The sequence below is a fragment of the Symphalangus syndactylus genome, chromosome 3 (assembly GCF_028878055.3).
Source record: "Symphalangus syndactylus isolate Jambi chromosome 3, NHGRI_mSymSyn1-v2.1_pri, whole genome shotgun sequence".
NCBI classification, from domain to species: domain Eukaryota; kingdom Metazoa; phylum Chordata; class Mammalia; order Primates; family Hylobatidae; genus Symphalangus; species Symphalangus syndactylus.
In genome coordinates this window covers 21,779,673-21,807,054 of record NC_072425.2, presented here as the reverse complement: position 1 = coordinate 21,807,054, position 27,382 = coordinate 21,779,673, and the positions used below count along the sequence as shown (strand labels likewise).

At 38.5% G+C, this 27,382-nt stretch overlaps 1 protein-coding gene across 7 annotated transcripts in view; it reads left to right on the top strand.

Annotated features, from left to right (window-relative positions):
- The window catches only part of RABGAP1 (RAB GTPase activating protein 1), a 174,721-nt gene that overhangs the window by 125,377 nt on the left and 21,962 nt on the right, over positions 1 to 27,382 (top strand). For 6 of the 7 annotated variants that reach the window (XM_055271164.2, XM_055271165.2, XM_063635986.1 and 3 more), the window contains 6 exons: positions 8,738 to 8,851; positions 13,845 to 13,919; positions 17,034 to 17,159; positions 17,766 to 17,909; positions 19,736 to 19,777; positions 20,125 to 20,253. In XM_055271164.2, the coding sequence (XP_055127139.1) occupies positions 8,738 to 8,851; positions 13,845 to 13,919; positions 17,034 to 17,159; positions 17,766 to 17,909; positions 19,736 to 19,777; positions 20,125 to 20,253 (630 nt within the window). The remainder of the gene's footprint in view (positions 1 to 8,737; positions 8,852 to 13,844; positions 13,920 to 17,033; positions 17,160 to 17,765; positions 17,910 to 19,735; positions 19,778 to 20,124; positions 20,254 to 27,382) is intronic. The other variant, XM_063635987.1, reaches the window with a different exon arrangement.

The window sequence follows — 27,382 nt, the reverse complement described above, 5'->3', positions numbered from 1 at the left end:
ACTGTGCACAGGCCACACTTAAGGAGTGGGGAGTTTTGCTCCCCTTCCTTGAAGGTGAGGTATCTGCATAAATTATTTGGGATTCTTCTGCATGGAGGATTTGTCTCTTCTCCTCCATTTATTTATTCAATCATTTATTTATGCAAGTATGGACTCCTGGATATTTCTTTTATTGATTGATTGACTGGAAACAGGGTCTTGTTCTGTCACAGAGGCTGGAATGCAATGGCATGATCACAGCTCACTGCAGCTTTGACCCCCCCAGGCTCAAGCAATCCTCCCACCTCAGCCTTCTGAGTAGCTGGGACTACAAGTGCTGCCATGCCTAGTTAATTTTTTTGTGTTTTTTGTTTGCTTGTTTTGTTGAGGTTTTATTTATTTATTTATTTGTTTGTTTGTTTATTTATTTATGTAGAGACGGCATTTTACCGTGTTGCCCAGGCTGGTCTTGAACTCCTTGGTTCAAGCAGTCCTCCTGCCTTGGCCTCCTAAAGTGCTGGGATTACAGGTGTGAGCCATCATGCCCAGCCAGATATTTCTTCTTCCTCTTCTTTTTTTTTTTCTTTTTTTTTGAGATGGGAGTTTTGCTCTGGTTACCCAGGCTGGAGTGCAGTGGTGCGATCTTGGCTCACTGCAACTTGCGCCTCCTGGGTTCAAGTGATTCTCCTGCCTCAGCCTTCTGAGTAGCTGGGATTACAGACTCCCGCCATCACACCCAGCTAATTTTTGTATTTTTAGCAGAGACAAGGTTTCGCCATGTTGGACAGGCTGGTCTCGAACTCCTGACCTCAGGTGATCCGACCACCTTGGCCTCCCAGAGTGCTGGGATTACAGGCGTGAGCCACCATGCCTGGCCATTTATTTTATACTTATATAACCCAGTTTATTTTGTTGCTCAAATTGCTCCAGCTTTGACCATTGGGAACTCTTTCACTTGGTTCCCGTGTCCCTTTGGCATACTCCTATCAATGTAGGTTTGTTTTCTTTGTGGTGGGGGTGAAGGGAGACAATTTCCTATTTTTGGCCAATACATGATGTTCCAGGCTATCTGCCCTGGTCCTAGAATCAGCCATTTCTCCAAGGAGGGTTGGTTCCTTTTGTTAGTAAATGGTATTAGATACCAAAATATAGATGCTAGGTGTGCTCGTTGCTACTGGATGTTATTGCTTCTAGGCCCTCTCAACTGATAGAGCAAGCAAATATATGTATGGTAATGCCTTTTTAAATGTTGACAGCAAATCATGTATTGCAGTTAGAATAGGATGGAGTCAATAAACTTCATGTGCAATTTTTTGCAACTTTAGATTCAATTCTTATGGACTAGAAGGAGCATAGGACAAGTATACAAATAACTATTCAAAAACAGAGTAATTGCTGTAAGAGTGGTATCAGTGTGATTTGTAAGTTGGTACAACTTTTCATGAAGGACAATTTGGCAGGGCCACTCAAAATCCAAAAACAAGGATTATACTGTTTCTTTAGGGAAATCGAGTGATTGTGGAAACTGTCTTTTCTCCCTTAAGAATCACTGCTCTACTTTACAGCCTTGTTTATAGCAAAGGGGGTAGAATAGCTGCATATCCCAAAGCTGGAGATTTTGGCAGAGTAAATTATGGTATAACCGTGTGACAGGTTACTGTGCATTAAAAATACTAAGGTAGGATAATTGGCCAAATAATATGGAAAGATACAATATTTTGTAGTTAGCAAAAACAAATTTTCTAAAATCTAAACTCATTTTATAAAAATAAATGGTTATAACCTAAAAAGTTTGGCATATGCCAACCAAATATTAGCCATAGTTATATCCGAATGGTAAAATTATTGTTTTTCCTTCCAGTATTACTGTTACAAAAAAGCAGAACAATTTTATTAAAATAAGAAAACAAAAAGGTTTTATTATACTGGGAAAGCCAAAGTTAGATTTTTTTTTTTTCCTTTTAAAATGCAGTAAGGTATATCTTAATTTTAGGTTATGTTTGGGAAAGAGATTTGGATTTTAGCATGAGGCATTAATTCTCAGTATTTGTTTAGTGAATAAATTTTAAGAAGTGCTGATATTTTACAGTATGGTTTTAAACAGAATTACTTCCAACAATGCCCACATTCTGCCATGCCAGTCACCCCTTTTTCTCTTGAAGTTTTCAAAGAAATATAAACACAAGGAAGAGTGACAAGTAGAAAACAAGGTTTAATTTGTTAACTGGGAGCCACCAGCAGCACATTGGACTTGAATATATGTCTGGGTTTAAAGGCCTTTCTCTTCCTAATGCTCCAGTCTTCCCCCAGCATGCCCCGGGTACTCAGGATATTGCAGCATGCATTTGAGAGAGAACAAAATGTCCTGGGGGTCTTTTTCAGCAGTGACCCTACCTACTACATGGTTCAAGTGGTATTCTGAAATCAGAGTAGTGTTCACTCTACTTGTGAAGTGGTCAGTATGAAGGAGGAGGCATGAACCTCCTCCTGTATACATAGTAATAATGACTCATAAAAGTTTATGACCAGCAAAATGATCTGATTGGTCCATGCATTTCAGAAAAATTAATTGGACACGGTTGTGCCAGTAGAAGTAAAGAGATAAAGGAAGATCAGTGTTACGGTCTAAATGTTTATGTCCCCCCAAAATTCGTATGTTAAAACCTAAGCATGGCTAGGCAAGGTGGCTTACGCCTGTAATCCCAGCACTTTGGGAGGCCGAGGCGGGCGGATCACGAGGTCAGGAGACCATCCTGGCTAACACAGTGAAACCCCGTCTCTACTAAATAATTAAAAAAATTAGCCAGGCGTGGTGGGCACCTGTAGTCCCAGCTACTCGGGAGGCTGAGGCAGGAGAATGGCGTGAACCCGGGAGGCGGAGGTTGCAGTGAGGCGAGATTGCACCGCTGCACTCCAGCCTGGGCGACAGAGCGATACTCTGTCTCAAAAAAATAAATAAATAAAAATTTAAAAACAAAAACAAAACCTAATCACTAATGTGATGCTGTTAGGAGATGGGGCCTTTGGGAGGTGATTAGGTCATGAGGGCAAAGTCCTTATGTATGGGATTTGTGCTCTTATAAAGAAGAGACCTAGAGAGCTGCCCTGCCCCATATTAGAACACTGCAAGCACATGCCACGTATGACCTGCAAAGCGAGCCTTCACCAAACACTGAATTTTCCAGCGTCTTGATCTTGGAATTTCCAGTCTCCCAAACTGTAAAAACAATTCCTGTTGTTTATAAGCCACGCAGTTTGTAGTATTTTGTTAGAGTAGCCTGAAGCAACTAAGACAATCATTTAGGCTGTTGTATTAGTCTTCGTAAGATGAAGCATGGATCTGCCTTTGGGTGATGCACTAGAAGTGGAAAGGAAGAGACAGAATCCAGACTCTGCAGAGAGATCTCCAGATCAGTGATCATTCATGGTAGCTGGAATCAGAAACGAGGTGGTGAAACCTGCTGCCACTCACAAGAATAGAGAAGTGTTGAGAAACGTTGGTGGAGGGAGGTGGGGAATGTGAGATTGCAGTTTTTGTGAGTGTAGTATAATTTACATACAATAAACATACACCTTATATTTTTGACATACTTTTTGATGAGTTTTGACAACTTTTTATATTTGTGTAAACACCAATCAAAGAAAATGTAAACATTTCTATCATCTCAGAAAGTTCCCTTATGCCCCTTTTCATTTGATTTCCCTCCCACCCCCAGGTAACCATTTCGGTTTCTGTCACCATGGGCTTTTGCTCAACATAATGTTTTTGAGATTTATTTGTGTTGTTTCATGTATTAGAGGTTCATTTGTATTGCTGGATAGTCTTCCATTAGATGGATATGCCATAATTTATCACGTTTTCTATAGATGGACATTTGAGGTTTCTAGTTGGGCTATTACACATGAGGCTGTTAGGAATGGAATTGCTGGGTCATGGTAGTTAGATATATATTTAACTTTATGGGAAACTGCCATGTTCTTTACCAAAGTGGTTATGTCATTTACACACCCATTAGCAACCATTGAGAGTTCCAGTAATTTCATATTCTCACCAACATTTGGTATTTTTGTTTTAGCCAGTCTCGTGTGTCAGTTTATGTGTTTATAATTTGTGAGCTGTATATACTGTTTATTTTGCTGCTTGAAATGTCAGGGACTATATACCACTACAATTACAGGGTTTTATTTAAACATTTACTACACTGTATATACAGGAATATACAGACTTTTGCAAAATGCAGCAAACATTTTTAACATTTGTTACGTGAAAAAAGTACAAAAGTGTTCAAAGAGATACACATTTCAAGCTGTAGCAGCTTGTGACAGAGTTTCTGAAGGCAAAGCATGTATAAAATTAATAACGTTAGTATATTTGAAATCATAACAAAAATCTTCTCTCTGGTCATGCTGACCATAACAAATTACTGTGTTGTAGTATACTTATAACAAGGGTTAACAAACTACTACCTCAGGGCCAGGTTCAGTTTGCGTCTCACTTTTGTTTATTCATTTTTGTTGTTGTTGTTATTGTTGTATAAGATAGGCTCTCTCTCTTACTGCCCAGGCTGGAGCACAGTGGCACAGTCTGGGCTGACTGCAACCTCTACCTCCTGGGCTCAAGGGATCCTCCTGCTTCAGCCTCCCAAATAGCTAAGACAGGTGTATGCCAGCACACCCGGCTAATTTTTGTATTTTTGTAGAGATGAGATTTTGCCATGTTGCCCAGGCCGTTCTCAATCCCCTGGGCTCAAGTGGTTTACTCGCATTGGCCTCCCAAAGTGCTAGGATTACAGGCATGAGCTACTGCGCCTGGCATGCTCTTGCTTTTATAAATAAAGTTTTGTTAGGACACAGCAGTGCTTGTTTATTTACATATTGTCTATGGCTGCTCTACAAGGTAAGAGTTGAATAACTGCAGCACTGAATGGCTTGCAGAGCCAAAAGTTTTTACCTGACCCTTTATAGAAAAAGTTTGCAAGATGGCAATAGTGCATAATCCTATTGCATTTTTGTTTTCTTCTAGAGATTAAAGGTGTTTTTCTTGGGATAAATGAATTAGCCAAAACACAAAACCAGTTGATCAAAAAAAAAAAAAAAAACCCACCTCTCATATAACAGCAGTAATTTTCAGAACGTAACAACTGACAATACTTTTACCATTCATTCCGTGTTCTTTTAAAGTCACCATCTGCGCACTGTTGCCGTAAATTTATAAGAACTTGTCTGTTAAGCTATTTTACTAACTACAGCCTCCTTGAGAGGATGTATTTGGTTGACTTGATCAGTTTGGCCATGAATAGCGTTATATGTGTTGCATTGGCAGGCTCTCTACATCAGTTACATTTATGTTTAACTCCTTAGAAATAAAAGGAATACGGCCGGGTGTGGTGGCTCACACCTCTAATCCCAACACTTTGGGAGGCCAAGGCAGGCGCATCACCTGAGGTCAGGAGTTCAAAACCAGCCTGACCAACGTGGAGAAAACCCGTCTCTACTAAAAATACAAAAATTAGCCAGGCATGGTGGCACATGCCTGTAATCCCAGCTACTGGGGAGGCTGAGGCAGGAGAATCACTTGAATCAGGGAGGCGGAGGTTGCGGTGAGCCAAGATTGCTCCATTGCACTCCAGCCTGGGCAACAAGAGTGAAACAAGAAAGAAAAGGAATATATATTGTTATATAAAGCTTAATTTTATAAGCACTTGCTTTGACTATTTTGCAAAAGCTCTTTGCTTTTTTTCTCTTAGGGGATCATCCATAATGTTGCTGTGTTTTATTTTCAGAACCTTTTCAAATTTAATGTCGTTCTGCTAGGAACTTACTAAACTCATCATTATTAGAATTTCTGCATCACTTTTGCATGATGTGGCCTCCAGCAAATCAAATGAATTTATTCCAAGTTCTTCAGCATATTTCCTAAGGCCAAATATTTTAAGCAAATGATTCATATGGAACTCATCAATTTATTATCATTCTTGAAGGCATCAAAAATTGAGTGTGAATTTTCAAATTGACCTTCTCTTAAGGGCATTTTGCCCCTTCGGTCTGATAATTCCATGATTAATGGATATGGGATGGCAAATTGACAAGAACTGGCCCAGTTGTAGAGAGTATTTTCAGTTTTTTGTTATTTTTTACGTCCTGTGTACAGTTGAATTTCTAAATCTCGTCTCCTCTCTCTCTCTCTCTCTCTCTCTCTTTTTTAATTGAGACAGGTCTCGCTGTGTCGCCCAGGCTGGAGTGCAGTGCCACGATGTCGGCTCACTACAGCCTCTGCCTCACGGGTTCAAGTGATTCTCATGCCTCAGCCTTCCAAGTAGCTGGGATTACAGGCACCTGCCACCATGCCTGGCTAATTTTTGTATTTGTAGTCAGAGACAGGGTTTCACCATGTTGCCAGGCTGGTCTCAAATTCCTGGCCTCAAGTGATCCACCTGTCTCAGCCTCTGAAAGTGCTGGGATTACAGGCGTGAGCCACCATGCGCAGCCCAAATCTCATATCTCTAATAACTGTATCCTTTTTCAGGTTGTCATCTCCGTCATCAGTATGATTGATGTAACTGATGTAAAATATTTTGAAGGTTTCCATATTCCTCTCCGTTCTCAATTTAATTTCCTAACCTTCGTAGTTGTCTTAAACCACAGTCTATCATTCTTAGCATTTTTTAGAGCTTCTGTTGTTGTTTTATAGAATTCCTAAATTCATCTGATTCTCTCTGGATTGTTTCCAGTTTTGGCTGTTAGGAATAAAGCTGCTGTAAACATTTGAGTTTAAGTCTTTTCATGCATTTATATTTTCAGTTCTCTTTGGTAAATACCTAGGAATGGAATCACTGGGTTGTATGGTAATTATGTGTTTACTATTGTAAGAAACTGCCAAACTGTTTCCAAAGTGTTTGTACCATTTTGCATTGTATAGGAGTTCCAGTTGTTTCTTATCCTTTGCCAACACTTCTTAATTTTAGCATTTTGTAGATATCTAGTGGAATCTCATTGTGGTTTTAATTTACACTGCCCTGAGGATTAGTAATGTTTACATCTTTTCAAGTGCTTATTTGCCGTGTGTTGTATCTTCCTTAATGAAACGCCTCAATCATTTACACACTCCCACTTTTTAAAAAATTAATTGTCTTTCTCATTAATTTAGAGAGTTTTATATTCTGGATACAACTCCAACTTTATTATCAGATATGTTTTGTAGGTATTGTGTCGTGGCCTATGACTTACCTTTTCATATTTTAAACAGTTTTTTGAATAGTAAGATTTTTAAATTTTGATGAAGAGTCCAGCTTGTCATTTATTTATGATTCATGTCTCATAGGGACCCCTCTTCTAACTCTTCAGCTCTCTGTTCAGCATATTCCTCACTAGCCCTCTACCCTACAATTCTAGCTACCTTGCCCGCCCCAAAATCTGTGTGCATGCTTTCTCACTCGCTGTCACTCTCTCTCACTCTCTCGCTCACTCTTCGCTATCTCTCTCACTTTCTCACTCTCGCTCTCGCTTGCTCTCCCTCTCTCTCCCACTTTCTCAACTTCTGGAGATACCTCCAGCGCAGAGCTGTAATTCAGTCTGGAAGCTGCCGCCATGTAATTAGCTGCTGTAGTCATAGATCTCCCTTGGATTTTTTCCTTTTGTTGAAGAGCACCACAGTCCTGAGCTGCCATTAACTGTTAAGACTATGTTAATAACTAGAAGTAACATATGCCACTAAAGCTCTTTGAAAAGCAATTTGGCAACATCCTTGAAGGTATAAATAGTTTACTGTTTAAGAAAGAGCATAGGCTTTAAAGTTAGTTCAGATCCCACAACTATAAAATATTCATGGCCTTCGGAACATGATTACCCAAAAGGCTAGAGAAATTATGGGACAAGAGAAGAACATCACTTGCATTTTTCATCTTAAAACAGAGGTATCATGTTCTTTGGTAGTATACTGATTATGATGTATTCTTACCAAGGGGAATCAACTCTATTGTCTTAGCTATGAAGACACTGCATTGTTAAAGTAGAAGGTCATGTTTCTGTGTTCCAGTTCTTTACTGTGTCAGCAAATGAAATTTAACAAGGGGAGAATATTAGAAATAGCTGGGTGCTTGGTGTATTTTACAAAGGTTTGTTGACATTATTGACATTTGTTATGTTTTAGTTAACTCATTATAGTAGAGGAAACAGTTTTTGTCCATTGGAAAAAGCAAAGGATATTTTCCCATAGCCTGTTTGAATCCCTTGGCATTTGGTGGTCTTGTTCATACTGAGTAGATTGCTTTGTGCATTCTTATGCCATTTGCCTCTAGGACAAACCCCAATTAAGTAACTACTCTTTTCCATTTGAAAACTGGCATATGGGCTTCATTCCAAAGCATCAATTAAAGCAGCAGTTTTTCTACTGGGAGCACTTTACCTCCTCCTCCTGCGATTAGTTTGAGTATTTTCCTATGTGAAATCCATTTTTAATAGCACATTTTCCATCTTACAATAGAAGGGTCACCAGCTGCATTTCTTTGCAGTAAGGATGGAGTATAATATGGAAGTGTATAGAGTGAAATGGGTTGCTTTTCTTCCATCTTTTTCTCCCTTTACATGTGCTTTTACTTGAGTGGTTGGTCCCTGAAGAGGCAGTAACTATGGGCATGCATATGTGTATGTATGTCCCTGCAACATTTAAAGTGTGTAAATGAGAAGACGTTGCCTAAACCTGAATAAGAATTTACGTGATTAACCTAACTAAACCCTCTCTTTCCTTATGTTTCCACAGGAGTCTCCCCAGGACAGTGCTATCACCCGGGATATTAACCGAACATTCCCAGCCCATGACTACTTTAAGGACACAGGAGGAGATGGACAAGATTCCTTATATAAAATATGCAAGGTATTTCATGTCAGAAAAAAAAAAAAGACTCAATTCTGAGTGGTGGTTCTGCTTTGAAATTATATAAGAAAAAACTACAAGGTGTAATTTGTATTTGATGTTCAAGAATTCAAAAAAGAGAAAAGACATTGCAAAGTCAAAGGTGAGAACACAATTTTAGACTCATTAAAGAGTAGAAAATAATAAGAAATAAAATGGTAGGGTTTCCTTTCCCCTTCTAATCAGGATTTTTAGATGACAGTTCCCTGGCTCCACATTTAGACTTTCAAAATTTGTTTTTATGTTAAGAACCTCTGAGCCCTGTGACACTGCAGACTCCTTTTCAGTATTCACTTTATAAGTGATGAACTTGGCACCTACGGTACCGTCTCACAGTGGGAAGTGTCATTGCCCATCCAGGTGGACTTATAGCACTGCAGCATAGTAAATGATGAGAGTTCTGATTTCTCTCAAAAGGTCTGTACCCGAACACTAAAGGAAGTGATAGCCTGTTCAATTTCCGTATTCCATTTTCAAATAGATTTGGCACATTAGAGCTATTGGTTTATAAAAGGAGGAGATAGGACCGGAGTTTTTCAGTCTTCATCTGTCCTCAGAATTAGTCTTTAGTCTTTTCCTCCCAAAAGTAATCAAGTACTTATTTAGCGTCTCCTATGTAGTAAGTATAGGTAAGGCATGAGACATGTCCCTAATGCTATATGACAACTGGTTTTAGGACAGACTAGCAATAAAGGATAGGCTCACCAATGAAAAATTTGATGATTTAAACTACAAAGACAGTTGAGTTTAGAGAAATATTTTTTAGATTTAATTTTAACTTTTACATAGGATACATAAAGCTACGATTTCTGTGGTAATCTTCCTCTCTGATCATCCTTTTTTAGCCCCTTCTCAGTTTTATTTCCTGCTTAAGCAGTGACCCCTGCCATCTCTCACTTTGCTACAGAATTTCCTAGAAAGAAACACTGTGTCCACTGCCTCTGGTCCTTCCTCACATACTTTTGACTCCACTATATTCTAGTTCCTATTTCTATAGGAATATAGAATTCTGTATTCTAGTAGAATAGAATAGAATAGAATAGAATAGAATAGAATAGAATAGAATAGAATAGAATAGAATAGAATAGAATAGAATATATTCTAGTTCCTAGTGCTCTTCCTTGCAGAGCTTTCTGCTCTTGAGCATAAGACATGTCACCCTCTTGGGTATGGGCTCACTCTCATGCCTTCACTGACTTCACCATTTTATCTCACACTACCTGCCCCTAAACCAGAGGCCTTCCTCTGGGTGCTCAGTTGAGTAGTTTCACTAGCTCTACACTATCTCCCTGGGTGATCCTTTCCACCCCCAAAGCTTCAGCTATCATCACTATACAGATGTTCTCAAATCTACATTAACTCAAGGTCTAAATTTCCAGCAGACGATTAGTCTCCATGTAAAAGTCTGTCAATTATATCAAACAGAATGGGTTTAAAAATACAGTACATTTTAAAACATCGTTTATTATGAAAAATTTCAAACATAAACATTAATTAGTATAATGATTAGTCTAACTGATAAGTATAGTTAATATCCCCCACACTAATTATTTGTCAATGTATTGTCACAGTTGCTTCATCTTTTTTTCCTTTTTCCTGAAGTACTTTAAAACAAATCTGAGACATCATGATCCTAATTTTTTAATACTACATCTCTAAAAAATAATTTTATCCATCTTTACCAATTAATTAGTAGCTACTCCAAATATCCTTAATACGGCTAGTTAGAATCAAGAGCCAACAAGACCCACATTACATTAAGTTGTTGTATCTTTTTAAATTAAACATAGTCCTCCTTTTCTCCCATACCATTGTCCTGCTGCAGACAATCATTTCTGTTGGTTTTCAGTCCTGTCTTTGTCTAGGTTGAGTTAGATATGACTGATGTCTCTCTTAGCTTCATTCTCTCTCTTCACTGCCCTGGTACAGGCCAGTATCTTACGTTGCTGGCAGTTTTACAAAAGCTGCTCTGCCTTTGGGTTCTAGCTTGTTTATTCTTTGCTCCTTGCCTAACGCAGAATTAGATCATTTCAGTGGCCTCCACAGAAACCTTTATAACTGCTACTTTGTAACCCATGGAATTAAATGAAAAGTCCTAGTTCATTTCCCTGGATTCCTTAGCTTAGTGTTGAAGATATTTTGTATTATATCCTGACTTAGCCCTTATTGCTGCTTCTCCAAATATTGTATGCATTAACTACATTGAACTTCTCACTGTGCTCTGGTGATTCACTTGTTTTAACTTCCCCACTGAACTGTGATGTCTTCAAGGGCAGGGATCTTTCTTAGATATGGTAGCATCTGTAGCACTTGGCACAGTGCTTGGTCTATAGTAGGTGTTCATTAAGTGTTGATGAATTAGTGAAATGTCTTTTCTTCCCCCAGATTTCATTACAGCCAACATGAAACTTATACTCCAAACATTTTCAAAATGTATCATATAATTTCACACGTATATGATTCCTGTATCTTCCATCAGCCTGAAAAATATGCTCCCCTCTATTTTCTACCTGTAGAAATTCAGTACAGTTTCATCCTATTATTAATACATAATTGGTGAAGCTCTGTGCTGAGCATGTTAAATGAGAAGAATACATCAACTCTGTGTTATTAATACTAGGCTTATTCTCATATGACAAATAAAGTAAGTTACATTCTCAAGATTCATATCTAGGCTGGGCGCGGTGGCTTACACCTGCAATCCCAGGACTTTGGGAAGCCAGGGTAGGTGGATCACCTGAGGTCAGGAGTTCGAGACCAGCCTGGCCAACATGATGAAACCCCATCTCTACTAAAAATACAAAAATTAGCTGGGCGTGGTGGTAGGCATATGTAATCTCAGCTACTTGGGAGGCTGAGGCAGGAGAATTGCTTGAACCTGAGAGACGGAGGTTGCAGTGAGCCGAGATCACGCCACTGCATTCCACCTCGGGTGACAGAGCGAGACTCCGTCTCAAAAAAAGAAAGAAAAGATCCATATCTAGACATTGGGAGTTGTGGGATTTTAGCCCAACTCTGACTAAGTCTAAAGCCTCTGTTCTTTTGTAACTGATAAAACTGTTAATGGATATCTTCAAAGACATTGCCTGTTTTCCAGAGAGCTGTGTTAGCATATATTACTACTCATTTTTAACACAGTATTAATACTGGTAATAGCATTTGTTAATTGTTATTAACTTGATAGGAAAGTGGTGCCTCCTTGTATTATAAACTGATCATTTCTAAAGCCCTCTTTGCACATCTTGTCTCTGGAAAAGTATGTATGTTTCTCATCCTGTAGCCTTCTTATCAGATAAACTGTGATGAAATGGGTGTGGTATAATAAGATTACATTGAATTCTACAAAAATTTATGAATGCATGATCATAATATATATATTTTTAAAAGCTATAGTTTCACCAAAGCTAGTGATAAAACTTGGTTGCATATTAACTTGACTAGCATCTAATAAGTATTGGCACCATATTTTGCTAAGAGTTATATATTCTAAACATACCCAATTCTAAGTTGCTTTCTTGGGGCACAGAGGAAACTTAGCACAAAAAAATAAGTGGAAAACAAAGGGAGTTTCACAAGAAATAAATTTGTCAAACAAGGAATAGCATCTTGAAGCTATAGGAATTTCCCTTTCTACCACATTTACATGAGAACTGCAAATATCAGTCATAAAAGCAGAACTCTGAAAAAGAACTAAAAAACCAAAGAGTAAACCATGAAGAATGTTAGATGTCAATATTCTATTCAAAATAACATTCAGAGGAGATGGGTAATAATCATTTGCTGCCAAGAAAAATAAAAATAAGAATTCCAGAGGAACCCACAAATGGTTTCAGAGTAATCTCGCTTATCAGAAAAGTTATTACTGGTATTGTGGAAAGAATTATATTTTGGTGTCTTTGCCAAAAGAGCTTTTCCCAGAAAGAAAAATGAATAACATTAACCGTGTTTAGTGAGTGCATGCTGTATATGAGGTGCTGACTAGGTTGAATAGGACATCACCCTGTCCCTCACAAAGCCTGCCATCTGGCAGAGAAGATGGACATTTAAAATGCAGTGTGGGGCTGGGCTTGGTGGCTCACGCCTGTAATCCTAGCACTTCGAGAGGCTGAGGCAGGAGGATCACTTGAGCTCAGGAATTTGAGACCAGCCTGGGCAACATAGTGAGACCCTGTCTCTATTAAAAAAAAAAAAGAAATGCAGTGTGGGCCAGGCACATTGGCTCACACCTGTAATCCCAGTACTTTGGGAGGCCAAGGCAGGAGGATAGTCTGAGCTTAGGGGTTAGAGACCAGCCTGGGCAACATAGTTGAGATCCCATCTCTATAAAAAATTTTTAAAAATTAGCCAGGCATGGTGGTGCAAGCCTGTGGTCCAAGCTACTCAGGAGGCTGATGGGACAGGATCCCTTGAGCCCAGGAGATTGAAGCAGCAGTGAGCCATGATTGTACCACTGCACTCCAGCCTGAGCAACAGAGCAAGACCCTGTCTCTAAAAATAAAATAAAATGCAATGTGGTAATAATATAATAATAACCATGCATGTATAGCAGGTGCCATAGAGGCAGAGAAGAGAGGAATTCATTCTGGGGGAATTGAAATAAGTTTGGTGCCTGAAGGAAGAGTGCATGTTTCAGGCAGAGAGGGAAAGGACATCCCAAGGAGAGGGAACATCATGAACAACAACAAGGAAATACGAAGTTTTTTTAGTGCAGAAGTGGTTTCTGCTTAATCTTCCCTACTCCTTCGCCGCAGGAAATGGAGTGGTAGTAGCTGTATTCATTGTAAAGAAAAAGTTAAGATTGGAGAGAAGTATTGGCACCACTTATTGTCTGTCAAAATGCTGTCCCAGTGTGGGTAGCTTCCTCCAGGGTTCTGTATTCAAGGTCCTATAGTGCCACCATGGCCCACAAGTGGCTACATTCATTTACATTTCCTCTGTGTGTTTTATTTTCCAGGCTTATTCTGTGTATGATGAAGAGATTGGTTATTGCCAGGGCCAGTCATTTCTTGCTGCTGTGCTCCTTCTCCATGTGAGTAATTAGGTCTCTGTTATGACTTAACACATGGCCTGCCTCAGCTTATACTAACCTTAGGCTTGAGCATGGTTTTATGTTGGGTTTGGACAGACTCTTAAGGCATGAATTTTAACCCCTATAGCTGGAAACTTTTTCCTTAAATTAACTTAATGTCATTGTGGAGGAGATACATGATGAGAATAAACAGCAATGTTGAAAACTAGTACAAGGGTAGACTTCCTTTTTATTAATAGGACGATTGGAGAGACTTTAATGTTGGTTGAACCCTTGGGGATGTTTTATCTTCTCTAAAGCAGCCACTGTCATTAATACTTGTTTTGAGATTTATGTATTGGGGTAGGAGGAAGGCAGAAAAGTTGCTTTTTTTTTAGTACCATTTTATTCATTCATTGGCTTAGCAAACACTTTGCCCCCCATCTTTTTTATTTTCTTTCAAATCCACAGAAAACTCTAAACATTCTTAAGGTGAATAGTCTTTATCTAGTTTACCAATTAATATTTTCCACACTGCTTTTTCCGTTTGTCTCCCTCTGCATCTCTCTTTTTCTCTTTTCTGCATAAACACACATTTTCTTTTTCACTTAAAATTTTTTTGAAATTATTCTTGAAAGTAAATAACAAACATCAAGACTCCTAAATACTTGATCATATATATGCCTTCTGGGAGCAACAGAATTCTATATCATAACCATAATACCATGATCACATCCAAGAAATTCCACATTGATTCAGTAATGTCTGATACACAATACACATTCAATTTTCTCCCAATTGTCTACTCCATAGAGTCTAGCTTTTTTTCTAATCAAGATCTAATGAAGATTCAGATATTGAATTGTCATTTCTCTTTATTCTTTTAATCTAAATTACTCCTTTGCCTTTTTTTGTGTTTCATGCCATTGATAGTTTTGAAAAATTCAGACAAATTGTCATATAAAATGTCCCACATTCTTGATTTGTCTCATTTTCTCATGATTCAGTTTAAAATGCTTGGCAAGAATACCACACAGGTGATGTCAGCAAAGAGTTTTGGGTACCCGTTATGATCTGTACTGTGCTGAAGATCAGAGGTAAATAAGAGACATGGTCTCAATCCTCATGGATACAGAGCTTGTGAATCCAACTAGCTTTAAGCAAATAATCCCACAAGTATATCATTTATTACTTTCAGAGGCGCTATTAAGGTATAATAAAAAGTTTGGTGTAAGATTGTAACAAGGGAGTCTTACTTAGATTAAAGGCTTCTCAGGGGAAGTGACCTTTAAGGAGCAGCCTGGAAAATGATAAGGGATATCATTTTCTTTTGTACTTTTCTGTGTTAACTTTTCAAAATGTTGTTATGAAAATAATAGATCTATTTGAAAAGGGAGTAGAGAATAGAGTGTTAATGGGAAAGTGAATGGTACAGTATATAGAAGTCCTAAATTGGGGAAACACTTGGTGTATGGGAGGAACTGAAAGGAGGACAGTGTGACTGGAGTATCTTGAGTGATTGGGAGTTGAGGGGAGAGCTTTGGAGCCCAGGTAAGGAGTCTGAATGTTGCTTTTCTAAGCAACAGGAAGCTATTCAAGGGTACTAACCCATTTTGTGTAGACTGCAATACAAGTTTGAGTATCCCGTATCTGAAATGCTTGGGACTGGAAGTGTTGTGGATTTTGGATTTTGGAATATTTGCATTATACCGGTTGAGCATCCCAAATCCAAAAATCCAAAGTGTTCCAATGAGCATTTCCTTTTAGCATCATGTCAGTGTTTAAAAAGTTTCAGATTTTGAAGCATTTTGTATTTTCAGATATGGGTTGCTCAACCTGTACAAGTAAAACAAAAACCACTTTGGTTTTTCTTAACTGAACCCAGCTTGTTGCTATTGGTAGTCATGTAAAAATATGATAAAGCTATGACATGAATAAAGAGGTTGAGTTTTTATTTTGTTTTGTTGTTTTAATGAGACTTTTTATCTCAAATTCCCACAAGCCTGGGTGATTTATCTTCGTTCTTATCTTCAGTTCAAGGACAGTTATCCCCTTGAAAATGGGTTTTCCAATCAGACCCTCCATGTCTTGTTTTGAACTCTTGCTGCTTGCCGGGAGTGTTATAAGTGCTTGTTTAGAGTGAGGGGAGATGGGCTACTTAGCATCAGAATCACCACTGTGGGTTAGACCACATCTCCTTGCATGTGGCAAAGTGAAGTTGCTTTCCATGACAAAGACTTCAAAGATCTGGGCTTTTGCCCCAGATACTCTTAACTTTCCAGTAATGATCTGCTGTGCTTTTCTCACTTATTACTTAATCTGATTTGCTCTTTAGTTCTGCTTGCTTCTCAGTGATTTCTGTGCTCAGCCCGCCTCCATCATCTTGTTCCACAGAAGCCTGCCCACCTTCTTGACTTTTTTGAAGGCTTGCTACATTCACACCAATCCTTAAATAACATTTCCAGTGCTTCTTTTTTCTCTTTTGAAAATATCTTGCCAAGTTCTCAGGGAAATAATTATCCATAAAACTATGGAAAATGTAGGTATTATTATAAATGTAAATTGAAGTGAAGGAGGCTTTTGTAGTACTTTAAGCATTACTGCAAGCTTTAGAATGTGTAAGGTTCTTCTAAAACAAGCTATATTTTTAACAACGAGGAAGAAAAACAATTTTGCTAGAATGAAATAGCAGCTAAGGGAGGAAAAATGGTTAAACAGCGGTCCCAGGATTTGGGAAAGATGACACCTACACTGTATATCAGCCTATTTCTGCTCAGCTCAAATTCTGTCCATCCTACAAAGTCTGTTACTGACTGCCTTAGGCAGATACAGGCCTTCCTGTTCTTGTATTATCACTGATGTCTAATTCCTGTTACAGTTATTTTAATACTGGTTGTGTGAGAGACTCCTTGAGGACAGGAACCATGCTGACAAAGAGTAGTCATCGTTAACTATTCCTTGTCTGAGTGAATAAATGTTTTAAACACAACCTTAGGCCTGAGTTTCTGCATAGCACTAAATTTTCTGGTAAGACAGTAATATAAAGCTGGATTTAATATCCTGAGAAAACTTCTGTGTGTTTTGTGATTCCCCACCGCCATCCTCCCTACCCAACAACTTGCCTATCTGTTACAGATGCCTGAAGAACAGGCATTCAGTGTTCTGGTCAAGATCATGTTTGACTATGGGCTCAGGGAACTTTTCAAGCAAAACTTTGAAGATTTGCATTGCAAATTTTACCAGTTGGAGCGCCTCATGCAGGTAAAAAGAGAAACCAGCTTGTGTTTGACAACAAGAGTACAGGACCAAGGAGCACCAAATTGAGGAAATGGTGCCAGGGAGCAGTGGTAATTGCCTTAGCGATCCGCGGCTAAGAATGGGTTTCATTTTTATCGTTTATCACTATGTGATTATGATGCAAAGATTAACAAAGTGTTGAACTTTCACACCTCATGGATGTGAGCTGATAAACTCCCAAAAGATCAGATGACTTTGTAGGGGTCTTTTCCACGGCTAACTCAGTCAAGAAGTACTCCCCAAGGCTCTGAAGCTGACTGGTTAGGAATCTCATAACAAAAGTGAAACAAACTTTCCCAAATGTTTTATAATTTGGAGAGAAAAACAGACTTTCCAAATACTTGTCACCATTTTGGGGATTCCTCTTTCTTTAGAACTAGTTTGTGGTCTGGAAAAAAGAGTTGAGTGCCAGCTTAATACCAGATGATAAGTGTTCTAAGCACTTTGGAGATTTTTAGAAAAACACAAGTATTTCACTTTTTTGGCCTATTCCTGGTAGATTTATGAGCCTCCTTAGTGGGAACTGGACAGATGCATATGTGCCCAGAACTAATTGGTTTGCTATTTCAGGAATACATTCCTGACCTGTACAACCACTTCCTGGATATAAGCCTTGAAGCGCACATGTATGCCTCCCAGTGGTTTCTTACTCTCTTCACTGCAAAATTCCCTCTCTACATGGTCTTCCATATCATTGACCTGCTTTTATGTGAGGTATGTATTAGAGGCCACAGCACTTTGGCTTTTGTTTGCAGCGTACTTGAGGAGAACAAATTCTGTTTTGAGTGTCAGCTCTGTCAAAACAGAATTGGTCTCTTTAGTTATTTTATTTTATTGCTAGGAAATCTAGGTTTAAGTGACTTCCTTGGACTAAAGCTAATGATCATATTTGTTAAAGGTATACTCTGATATGAAAATACATACTGAATTAGACATTTGTATTACTTCATATTAGGTTTGGCTGTATTGAATGAAGAAACCCAAAGTAACAGTGATTTTAAAAAATAGCTTTTTTCTCTCTTGTGAAAAAAAGTCAGAATGTTGGCAGTAGCGTGCCTTCCCCTCACTGTGGCTGTTAGCCGTATGGAGGAGTAGCACACCAGCCATTATATCATATTCAAGCCAGGAGGATTAGAGGATGGGAGAGGGTGCCTCCTCTATTGTCAAAAGATACTTCCTGGAAGTTCCATCCAGTATTTCCACTTTATGGTCAGAACTTAGTTACATGACCACACCTAGCTGCAAGGGAGACTTTTTAAAAAATAAGCTGAGCAGGAATTTGCTAAAAATTAGAGATTTAATACTAAAGAGAAAATAGATAGTAGAGTAAATAACAGTCTTTGCCATGACGTAATTTTGGATTTTGTGTGGTGTGTTTATTTGTTTAAGAAAAACAGAATTATAAAAATAATATATGTTTATAGAAAATATAAGTAAAATAATTTAAAATACTTCAAATCCCACTGTCTGTAGGTTACCTCCTTTAACAGTTTGGTTAAAAGTAGTATCCTTTCAGCCTTTTTTGTGTGTTCATATATGTGTATATATAATTACTATACAGAATAGTATAGTTTCCATATGGATGGAACACTATATATATTATGGTTCTCTATGTGTATATTTAAAAATATGATTGTTACTTACACTCTTTGGTGTCCTCTTTAAATTTCATATACTTGAACATACACACCTGTACTATCCTTTTTAATTATGCTATATTCAAAACATACAAAAATTCATAAAGAATTTGTATCTACCACTCAGCCTGAAATATTCTAAGAAACAGAAGAAATAAATATTACCAAATATGCCATTTTTCTTAGTTGCTGCCAAGTATCCCATTATTTGGATGTGCTATGCTTTATGTAACCAATTTCTAATCACAAACCTTTAAATTGTTTCTAGCTTTTTACTAGTATAAACAACCATCTGTTAAGTAGCTACTAAGGGCCAGGTGGCATGCTAAGTAATTTACATAAACTTTTCAGCTAATTTTCTCAGAAAACCCATAGGAGAGTATTAGTTATGTAAACTGAGGCCCAGCAGCTTAAGCAGTTTGACTTGATTAACAGATGTTAGTGCTTCCTCTCCTTTGTTCTTAGCCCCAGGATTTGCAGAATGGAGGGAGCCATGGGCAGATTCAGTTCTGGAATATAGGGCTTATCAACAGAGTGGTTGCTGTGCATGGATTGGGACAGCACAAGATAAAGGAAAAGTTCCCCAGGAGTTATTTCCTGAAAGATCACAACTTTATGACTGATCTTTTGGTTTGGAAGCATGGAATACTTTGGAAAAGCATTTCTTATTGTTGAATATGAGAACAAGGCAAGAAAAGCTCTTCTCTCAGAAAAATGGGAAACTAGGTCTTTAAGCAGCTTTTCAATGGCCCTTTAGTTTTTATTTTTCAAGGTAGTTCTGAGATAATTCATTTCCTTCCTTAAGTTTTCACAATTTCTTTAAAAATGGGTATTCTGAGGACAAATAGCATAATAGTCGAGATATAAAAACTGACAGTGTTCTTTCTGTCTGTTCTCTTTCAGGGAATAAGTGTTATTTTTAATGTCGCCCTTGGATTATTAAAGGTACTTATTTATTTATTAGCCGAGTTATCTGTCATTCCCTGCTTTGCACTTGCAATACATTGGTTGTAGTCTCATTCTGAGCAGTCACTGTGCACTAGCATTACCCATGACAGTGGATGTATGCAGGTGGCTCTGACAAAAGCTAAGAAATATCTTCTGGGGATTATAAAAGTGCTGGAAATCTAGCATTACCCCTAACAGTGGATGTATGCAGGTGGCTCTGACAAAAGCTAGGAAGTATCTTCTGGGGATTGTAAAAGTGCTGAAAAGTGCTGAGAATATAAAAAACTTCTTGTGCATCTTTATAGCAACACATTTTTTCTATATGTGTTTGTATTTTCTTCAAGACTTCGAAAGATGACCTGCTGTTGACAGACTTTGAAGGTGCCTTGAAGTTCTTTAGGGTTCAGCTTCCTAAGAGATACCGCTCAGAAGAAAATGCAAAAAAACTAATGGAATTAGCCTGCAACATGAAGGTAAAATAATTTTGCATTAGTAAAGATTCTGTTTTTCACTTAGTGTCTCACTATTCCTGATCATTTATAATACATAATTATTTATGTATTATATTTATAACATTTATAATACATAATATTGTTAACATTTATAATATATAAATAATATTAATGATAATGTTTTCTTCTGTATTATATAACTCTTAACCTTTTTTTCCCCAAAATACTTTCCTATATATTATAATCCTATGAATGAAATCTCATTGTCCCCCCCCAACCCCCAAACTGTAGGAAGAGTATTAATATCCCTGTTTTGAAGACAAATCAAAACAAAAAGAGGTTGTAGTTCCCTAGTCATACCCCTAGTTAGTGGCAGAATTCAGGTTTCATGATTTCTTCTACTGTGCTGGGGTTTTTTTATTATTTATTTATTTATTTATTTATTTTTTTTTTTGAGACAAGGTTAGAGTGCAGTGGTGCAATCATAGCTCATTGCAGCCTTGACCTCCCAGGCTCAAGCGGTCCTCTCACCTCAGCCTCCTGAGTAGCTGGGGCTACAGGTATGTGCCACTACACCCAGCTAATTTTTAACTTTTTTTTGTAGATTTGGGTTCTCACTATGTTGCCCAGGCTAGTCTCAAAACTCCTAGGCTCAAGTGATCCTCCCACATTGGCCTCCTAAAGTGCTGGAATTATAGGAGTGAGCCACCACGTTTGGCCTTAACTTTCAACATTTGTTCTAATCAGAAATTCCCTAAAACGAAGCTAATAATACATGAAGAAAACTCAATTTTATCACTTCAAATGGCATTGTGATTTGCACAATTTTTTTAAAGTAAAAAGGTATAGGATCTTCTTGTGTTCATGTTATCATAACATTGTATTGTGTTGTGTTGTGTTGTGTTGTGTTGTATTTATTTTCTGTGGGGCTTTTTTTGAGACAGGGTCTCACTCTTGTTACCCAGGCTGGAGTGCAGTGGTGCAGTCACAGCTCACTGTAGCCTCAACCTCCCTGGGCTCACTTATTTAGGGCTCAGTTTCTGCTTCTGTAAATAATATTTTACTTCTTATTCTGGTTATGTGTCAGACTGAGCTAACTCAGATTACCCTTCTTTTAACACATAGAGAGGCTAAATAAAATATACCCCAAGAAATGTTTAAATGCCTGGAAGAACTTGAAATAGAAATGCACAGGTATTTAAAACAAAGTAGCTCAACTAGTGTGTGTAAACTGATATAACACATCTCAGGGGAGTATGGAACTATGTGTAGCTATTAGGGGTTTAATGCTTACACAGACATCAGAGACATAGTGGATATGATTTTGGGCCTTTAGGAGGCAGCTGAAAAGTGAGGTCTTTGCCTAAAGTTAGGACCTCTGAATGGCTCCCCCATCTGTTAAAGGAGGAATACAAAAACTACCTATTAGCCTGAGAAACAGTAGAAATCATGATATAAAATGAATAGTGGATTAGAAAAAAAAAGGAAATAGAACTTCTGGTAATTAAAATAATCATCAGAGTTTACATTCCATTTAAAATGTTACATACTTCATAGGTATTACAGCTAACAGTTAATGATAGTTTACCATGTGCTTGGTACTATGGTTAAGTGCTTTTATATGTGGGGATTAGCTACGATATCGTATGTACAGTGTTTAACATAGTGCCTGGTAGTAAGGGTTCAAGAAATGATGGCTACGACTATAATTATTTCCTCCCTGATCGTTAAGTAGATAACAAACATTTTACAGTAATGTTTTCGAAGAGAATAGGTTTGCACAAAGCATAGATAGAACCAAGTGAGTTCTGAGATTCTTCAAGTCACTCTTCCCACCTCAGCCTGGTTCAGCACAGAAGAGGCTGCTGCCTCTTTTTTGTTCATGATTTCTTTGCCTCCAAAATCCCCTTTCTCAGTATCCCTGTCTCAATTAGGGGTACCTGGTTGCTCAGGCCAAAAACCTTGCTGTCCTCTTGATTCCTCTCTTTCTCACACTCCATGTCTATGCCTGTCGTCAGAATATATCCTGACTCTGATCACCAACACCTTCATTATTAACATCCTAATCTAACCATCATCATCCTTTCCTGTCTCCACAGTGGCTCCCTCCCTGGCTCTTCTCTATCGCATGTCTCCTTTGCCGAAAACTCAACGTTTCCACCATCCAGAGGCATCCCGCATTCAGTTTTGCTCCTTTTCTTTCCAAATGTTTTTTATGTGTTCTTAAATAATTGAGTTCATACAGTCAGTATCATTTTTCTTCCTGTTTCATGCAATTACATGGATTTTCCTCACTGAGATATTGTGTGTAAATAATCAGTTGTAAATGGTTATATAATTTCTCTGCTTGAATTTGCCTCACTGTGCTACAGTTTATTTAACTGTGCCCCTCTTTTTTTTTTTTTTAATTTGTTTGCTTTTGTTGTTGTTTGTTGTTTGTTTTTTCTTGAGACAGGGTCTCGCTCTGTCACCCAGGCTGGAGTGCAGTGGCGCAATCTCAGCTCACTGCAACCTCCACCTCCCAGGTTCTAGTAATTCTCCTGTTTCAGCCTCCCAAGTAACTGAGATTACAGGTGCGCCACCATGCCCAGCTACTTTTTTGTATTTTTAGTAGAGACAGTGTTTCACCATGTTGGTCAGGCTGGTCTCAAATTCCTGACCTCAAGCGGTACACCTGCCTCAGCCTCCCAGAGTGCTGGGATTACAGGTGTGAGCCGCCACACCCGGCCCACCACTCTTATTTAAATTTTTGTTGTTGTGATGTGGACAGTTTTATACATAAAGATTCATTGGATTTTAGAGTTTTTCCTTAAACTCTGAATCTTTCTCCTACTACATTTCCCCCTTCTCCTTCCAATTCAGACACTCTGGCCTCCTTGCTGTTCTCAGACCTTTGCACTGGTCAGTCTGTCTGCTTGTAGTGTTCTCCTGAATGTCTGCATGGCTTCACTGTCCCCTCATCCAGTCTTCGGCTCATATATCCACAGCTTCTCAAATTGCAGTATCTAAAGTAGCAGCTCCCCCAACCTTTATGCCATTACCTCCTTACCCTATCTTATTTTTCCCTACTGGAATGGAGGCTGTGCAGCAGAAGAGACAATCTCTTTGGTTTACTGCTGAATCCACAGTACCAGGAACAGGATCTTGCTTATAAATATTGATTGAATAAGTGAATGAATAAATACACTGTTGAGTGTCTACCATGTGTTTTACAAAGAAGAATTAACATGGATTTGGGCAAAGCTTTATAGTTTCCAGCCAGAAGTTTTACCTTTTGGATTTCCATTAGCTTGAAACACTTTAATAATATATGGATCCTTTATTTCCATATATGGAAAGGTAGGGAAAGTCCAGATAGGCGGTATCTAATGTCTTTTTTTTTCTTGCCTATGCCTTCAATGAGTTAAGTCTGACAAGGCTGCCTTCACTGTGTCTGCACAGCACATATATTTTGTGCTTAGATATATAATTCCTTCTAGCCCTGGAGAACTTTGCGTGTTTGGGGTACACTTTGGATGTTTCCCCCTATTTGCACATGATTTCAGGTGAGATAGTAGTTTTTCTTGAAATTGGCTCATAGCCTGAAAAGAGTACAGATTCACCAGAACATAAGAGAATGGGATTTTTCTGCCAGAAGGTGAGATATGGTATGTACAGTTTAGTTAGTGATGATTGGTTGTCTTCTGGCAGCTATACTTAATACCAAAAAATTTTAAGAGAGATACACACAATAGTTGAACCTGTTATTGGCAAAGTGGTAATTCAGTGGTAACTTGCCAGTTCAAAATTAGGAAAAGTCATTGGCAAGTGCATCCTGAGCCCTGCATTCTGTGGCTTGCGTGAGGTATGAGTGCACATGATGATCTGTGGTTTGAGCCCATTAGACCTCGAAAGGGTGGTTCATGATATGTGGTTCCAAAAGCTTGTTTGGAAACAAGCTTTTGAACTTTTTCATGTAGAATTTTCAAAGGTAACTTTTGCTCTGCAACTCACTGAAATCCCTTTCCATTATTTTTTAAATGTTTGTAAATTGTGGCTTGGTTTACTCAGTTGTACAGTTGACCTTTGAACAACATGGTATGAACTGCATGGGTCCACTTATATGTGGATTTTTTTCAATAAAAGTTACACCAGCTATGCCTCCTGTCTCCCCTTCTACCTCTGCCTCCTCCACTTCTGCCTCTGCTACCTTTGAGACAGAAAGACCAACCCCTCTTCCTTCTCCTCCTCAGCCTACGCATCATGATGACAACCAGGATGAAGACCTTTATGATGATCCACTTCCACTTAGTGAATAGTAAATATATTTTCTCTTCCTTACGATTTTCTTAATATTTTCTCTAGCTTGTTATATTGTAGGAATTCAGTAAATAATACCTATAACGTACAAAATATGTATTAATTGACTTTATGTTTTCAGTATGGCTTCTGGTCAGTAGTAAGCCATTAGTAAGTAAATTTTGGGGGAGTCAGAAGTTACAGGTGGATTTTCAGGTGCACAGGGCGTCAGTGCCCCTAACTCGTGTTGTTCAAGGGTTAACTGTACTTCCTGATAATCAAGGTGAGAATTGGAAATACTTTGCCTCACATGCCAGTCTAGGAAACAGATAGCTACTTTTGTTGTCATTGTTGTGATATTTGGTCTTTTGAGAAGGGTCTTGCTCCGTCACCCTGGCGGCACAATCATAGCTCACTGCAGCCTCAACCTTGCAGACTTAAACGATCCTCCCACGTCAGCCTCCCAAGTAGCTGCGAGTACAGGCATGCGCCACCATTTCCCGGCTAATTTTTTTATTTTATTTTGTGTAGAGACAAGGTCTCGCTGTGTTGCCCAGGCTGGTCTCGAACTCCTGGACTCAAGTGATCAACCCACCTCTCCCTCCCAAAGTGCTGGGATTACAGGTGTGCGCCACTGCGCCGACCATTGTTGTGTTTTAATATTATAATATTGTTGTAATTTGTAGTATTGATATAGTTCTTAAAAGCATCTTATTTCTTCCTCACAATACCCTGTGAGATACAATAGGGCACATCAAGTGACTTACCCAAGTCGTACCAGCTGTATAGTGACAGAGCACCCTAGTAGAACTGAGGCCTCTGACTCTATGTTCCCAATGCTTTCCAACCCATTCCACTGTCTCTTACCATTGCAAAGGTTCAATAATTAAATTTGGTGTGGCAGTATCTGAAATGGCCACAAGATGGGTGTGTTGCTCAAAAATGTCTATATTCTTCTCGGTGCCCTTGGAATTTTTTTTTTTCTTTATAAATCTTTTTCTGTCTCTGTCCTTACTTGCCTCTCTCTACTTTTGTCTTTTTCAGGCCTTTTACTTCTCCTATTCTCCCTCTTTCTCCTTAAAGTGAACTTATTATGGAATTGAAATGTTTTACTTATTTCTTGAGGAGTTTAGATCCCCTGCTCCTAATCTAAAATTTAACAGTGTACCTCAAAACTCATTTAGCTATCCATTGAACTTCTCCCCCTTTATGGGTCAGTGACCTGAGATAGAAAAATTGTTCCACTTCTGATAGAGGATCTAAAAGGAATTCCATTCTAAATAGATTATTCTAGAAGATCATTTATGGTCCTGGGAGCCCCACAGCCCTTTCATACAACTGCACCTTGCATAGTCTTTAGAGGGGAATATTGAAAGGTCTTTTAAATTTTTGATTCAAGAAATATGCGAGGGAAGCTCTTTCTTCATGAAAGAAAAATAGGCATTTTTTGAGAACAAGTGAGACATATGAGGCTAGTTTAGAAGACCCAAGAATCATGCTCTAAGAGATGGCCCAGTGAGTTTCCTAGATCAGACCTGAAGACTTGGTCATTTTGCCATAGAATCCTGCCTAAGGTGAAATGGAATTGCTGAACCATTGCTTCGTTTGAACGTGTCATTTTAAACACAACGTGAATGTGCCAGACTTCAAACTACTTGTAAGAAAAGATACTAGTACAAAAACCAAATAGCAGTGTCTCCAAATTAATATAATTCTTAACCATTTGCTATTTGGAGAAACAGAAAACTCTTCAGCATTTGCCCTTGGGGGATATTTTTATTCCAGAGCTTAGAAACAACACTAGTTTGAACTTCATTCTCTGTTCAAATTGTTTGTGTAGTTAGTATGTATTAGATTTAAGCTCTCTGAGGGCAGCGACTTCATCAGTCTTCTTTGTTGATGGACTCGCAGAATCATACACAGTGCTCTCGTATAGTGAAATAATCCTCACAGTGACCATATGAGGGCCTTTTAGGGATGTGCATACTGAGACATAGAGAATTGATGTAAACTCTCAAAGGATATAAAGTTAGTAACTAATGGAGTTGGGATTAGATCCCAAGAGTTTCAGACTCTGAAGTCAATTCTTATGGGCATTCTGCTTTACTGTAAATGATGGATTGAATGAATGGGACAGGAGCCATTTGTGTGTTACCCTTTTTAGTGATGTTAGTAATGTAATCTCAATCTCTGTGTCAGAGTTGAAACTTACTCTCTATCCACTACACAAAGTTCAGCTTTCCTTATAACTAGACCGGAGTGTAGTTTTATTTCTTTGCTTGTTCCTACCTTTTAGAATCAGATTTTATGAGGAAAATTCTGAATGGGTGCTCTCTCTGTAATGAACCCTAAATTTTGCCAGTTGTTGCAAGGGTAGCAGTGGGCACTGCCTTCTTTTAATAAGCTGGTCTCCCTTAGTCCTTATCTGTTTGGGTTCTCTGCTACTAATTTGCTTCTCCCATTTTAGAAAAACACTCTGGTGGTAGAACCAGAATACCTAATTGTACTTAGTGATCTTTGAAGGAGTTTGAGTATTAACTGTTTGAACAAATTAAATAAAAAGGCTCAGAAATTAAATAGTATGTTTATTTCCATTGGTGAAGAGTGCAGACCTTTGAGACCCACAGACCTTGGCTTTTATCCTGGCTCTGCCTCTGCTGTGTGACCCCAGGGTAGGTTAACATCGCAGGGTTGTGACAGAATAAGATGATGCCTTTAAAGTGGCTGCTGCTTGCATCCCTCAAATACCAGTGTTCTTCTGGCCTGCCCTGTTTTGACCTTTGCCCAGGCATCCAGGGTACTTTCCTTAAGTCAGTTCAAGTCAACAAACGCTTGTAGATTTTCTTAGGTGTTCAGCACTGAGCAGGCCACA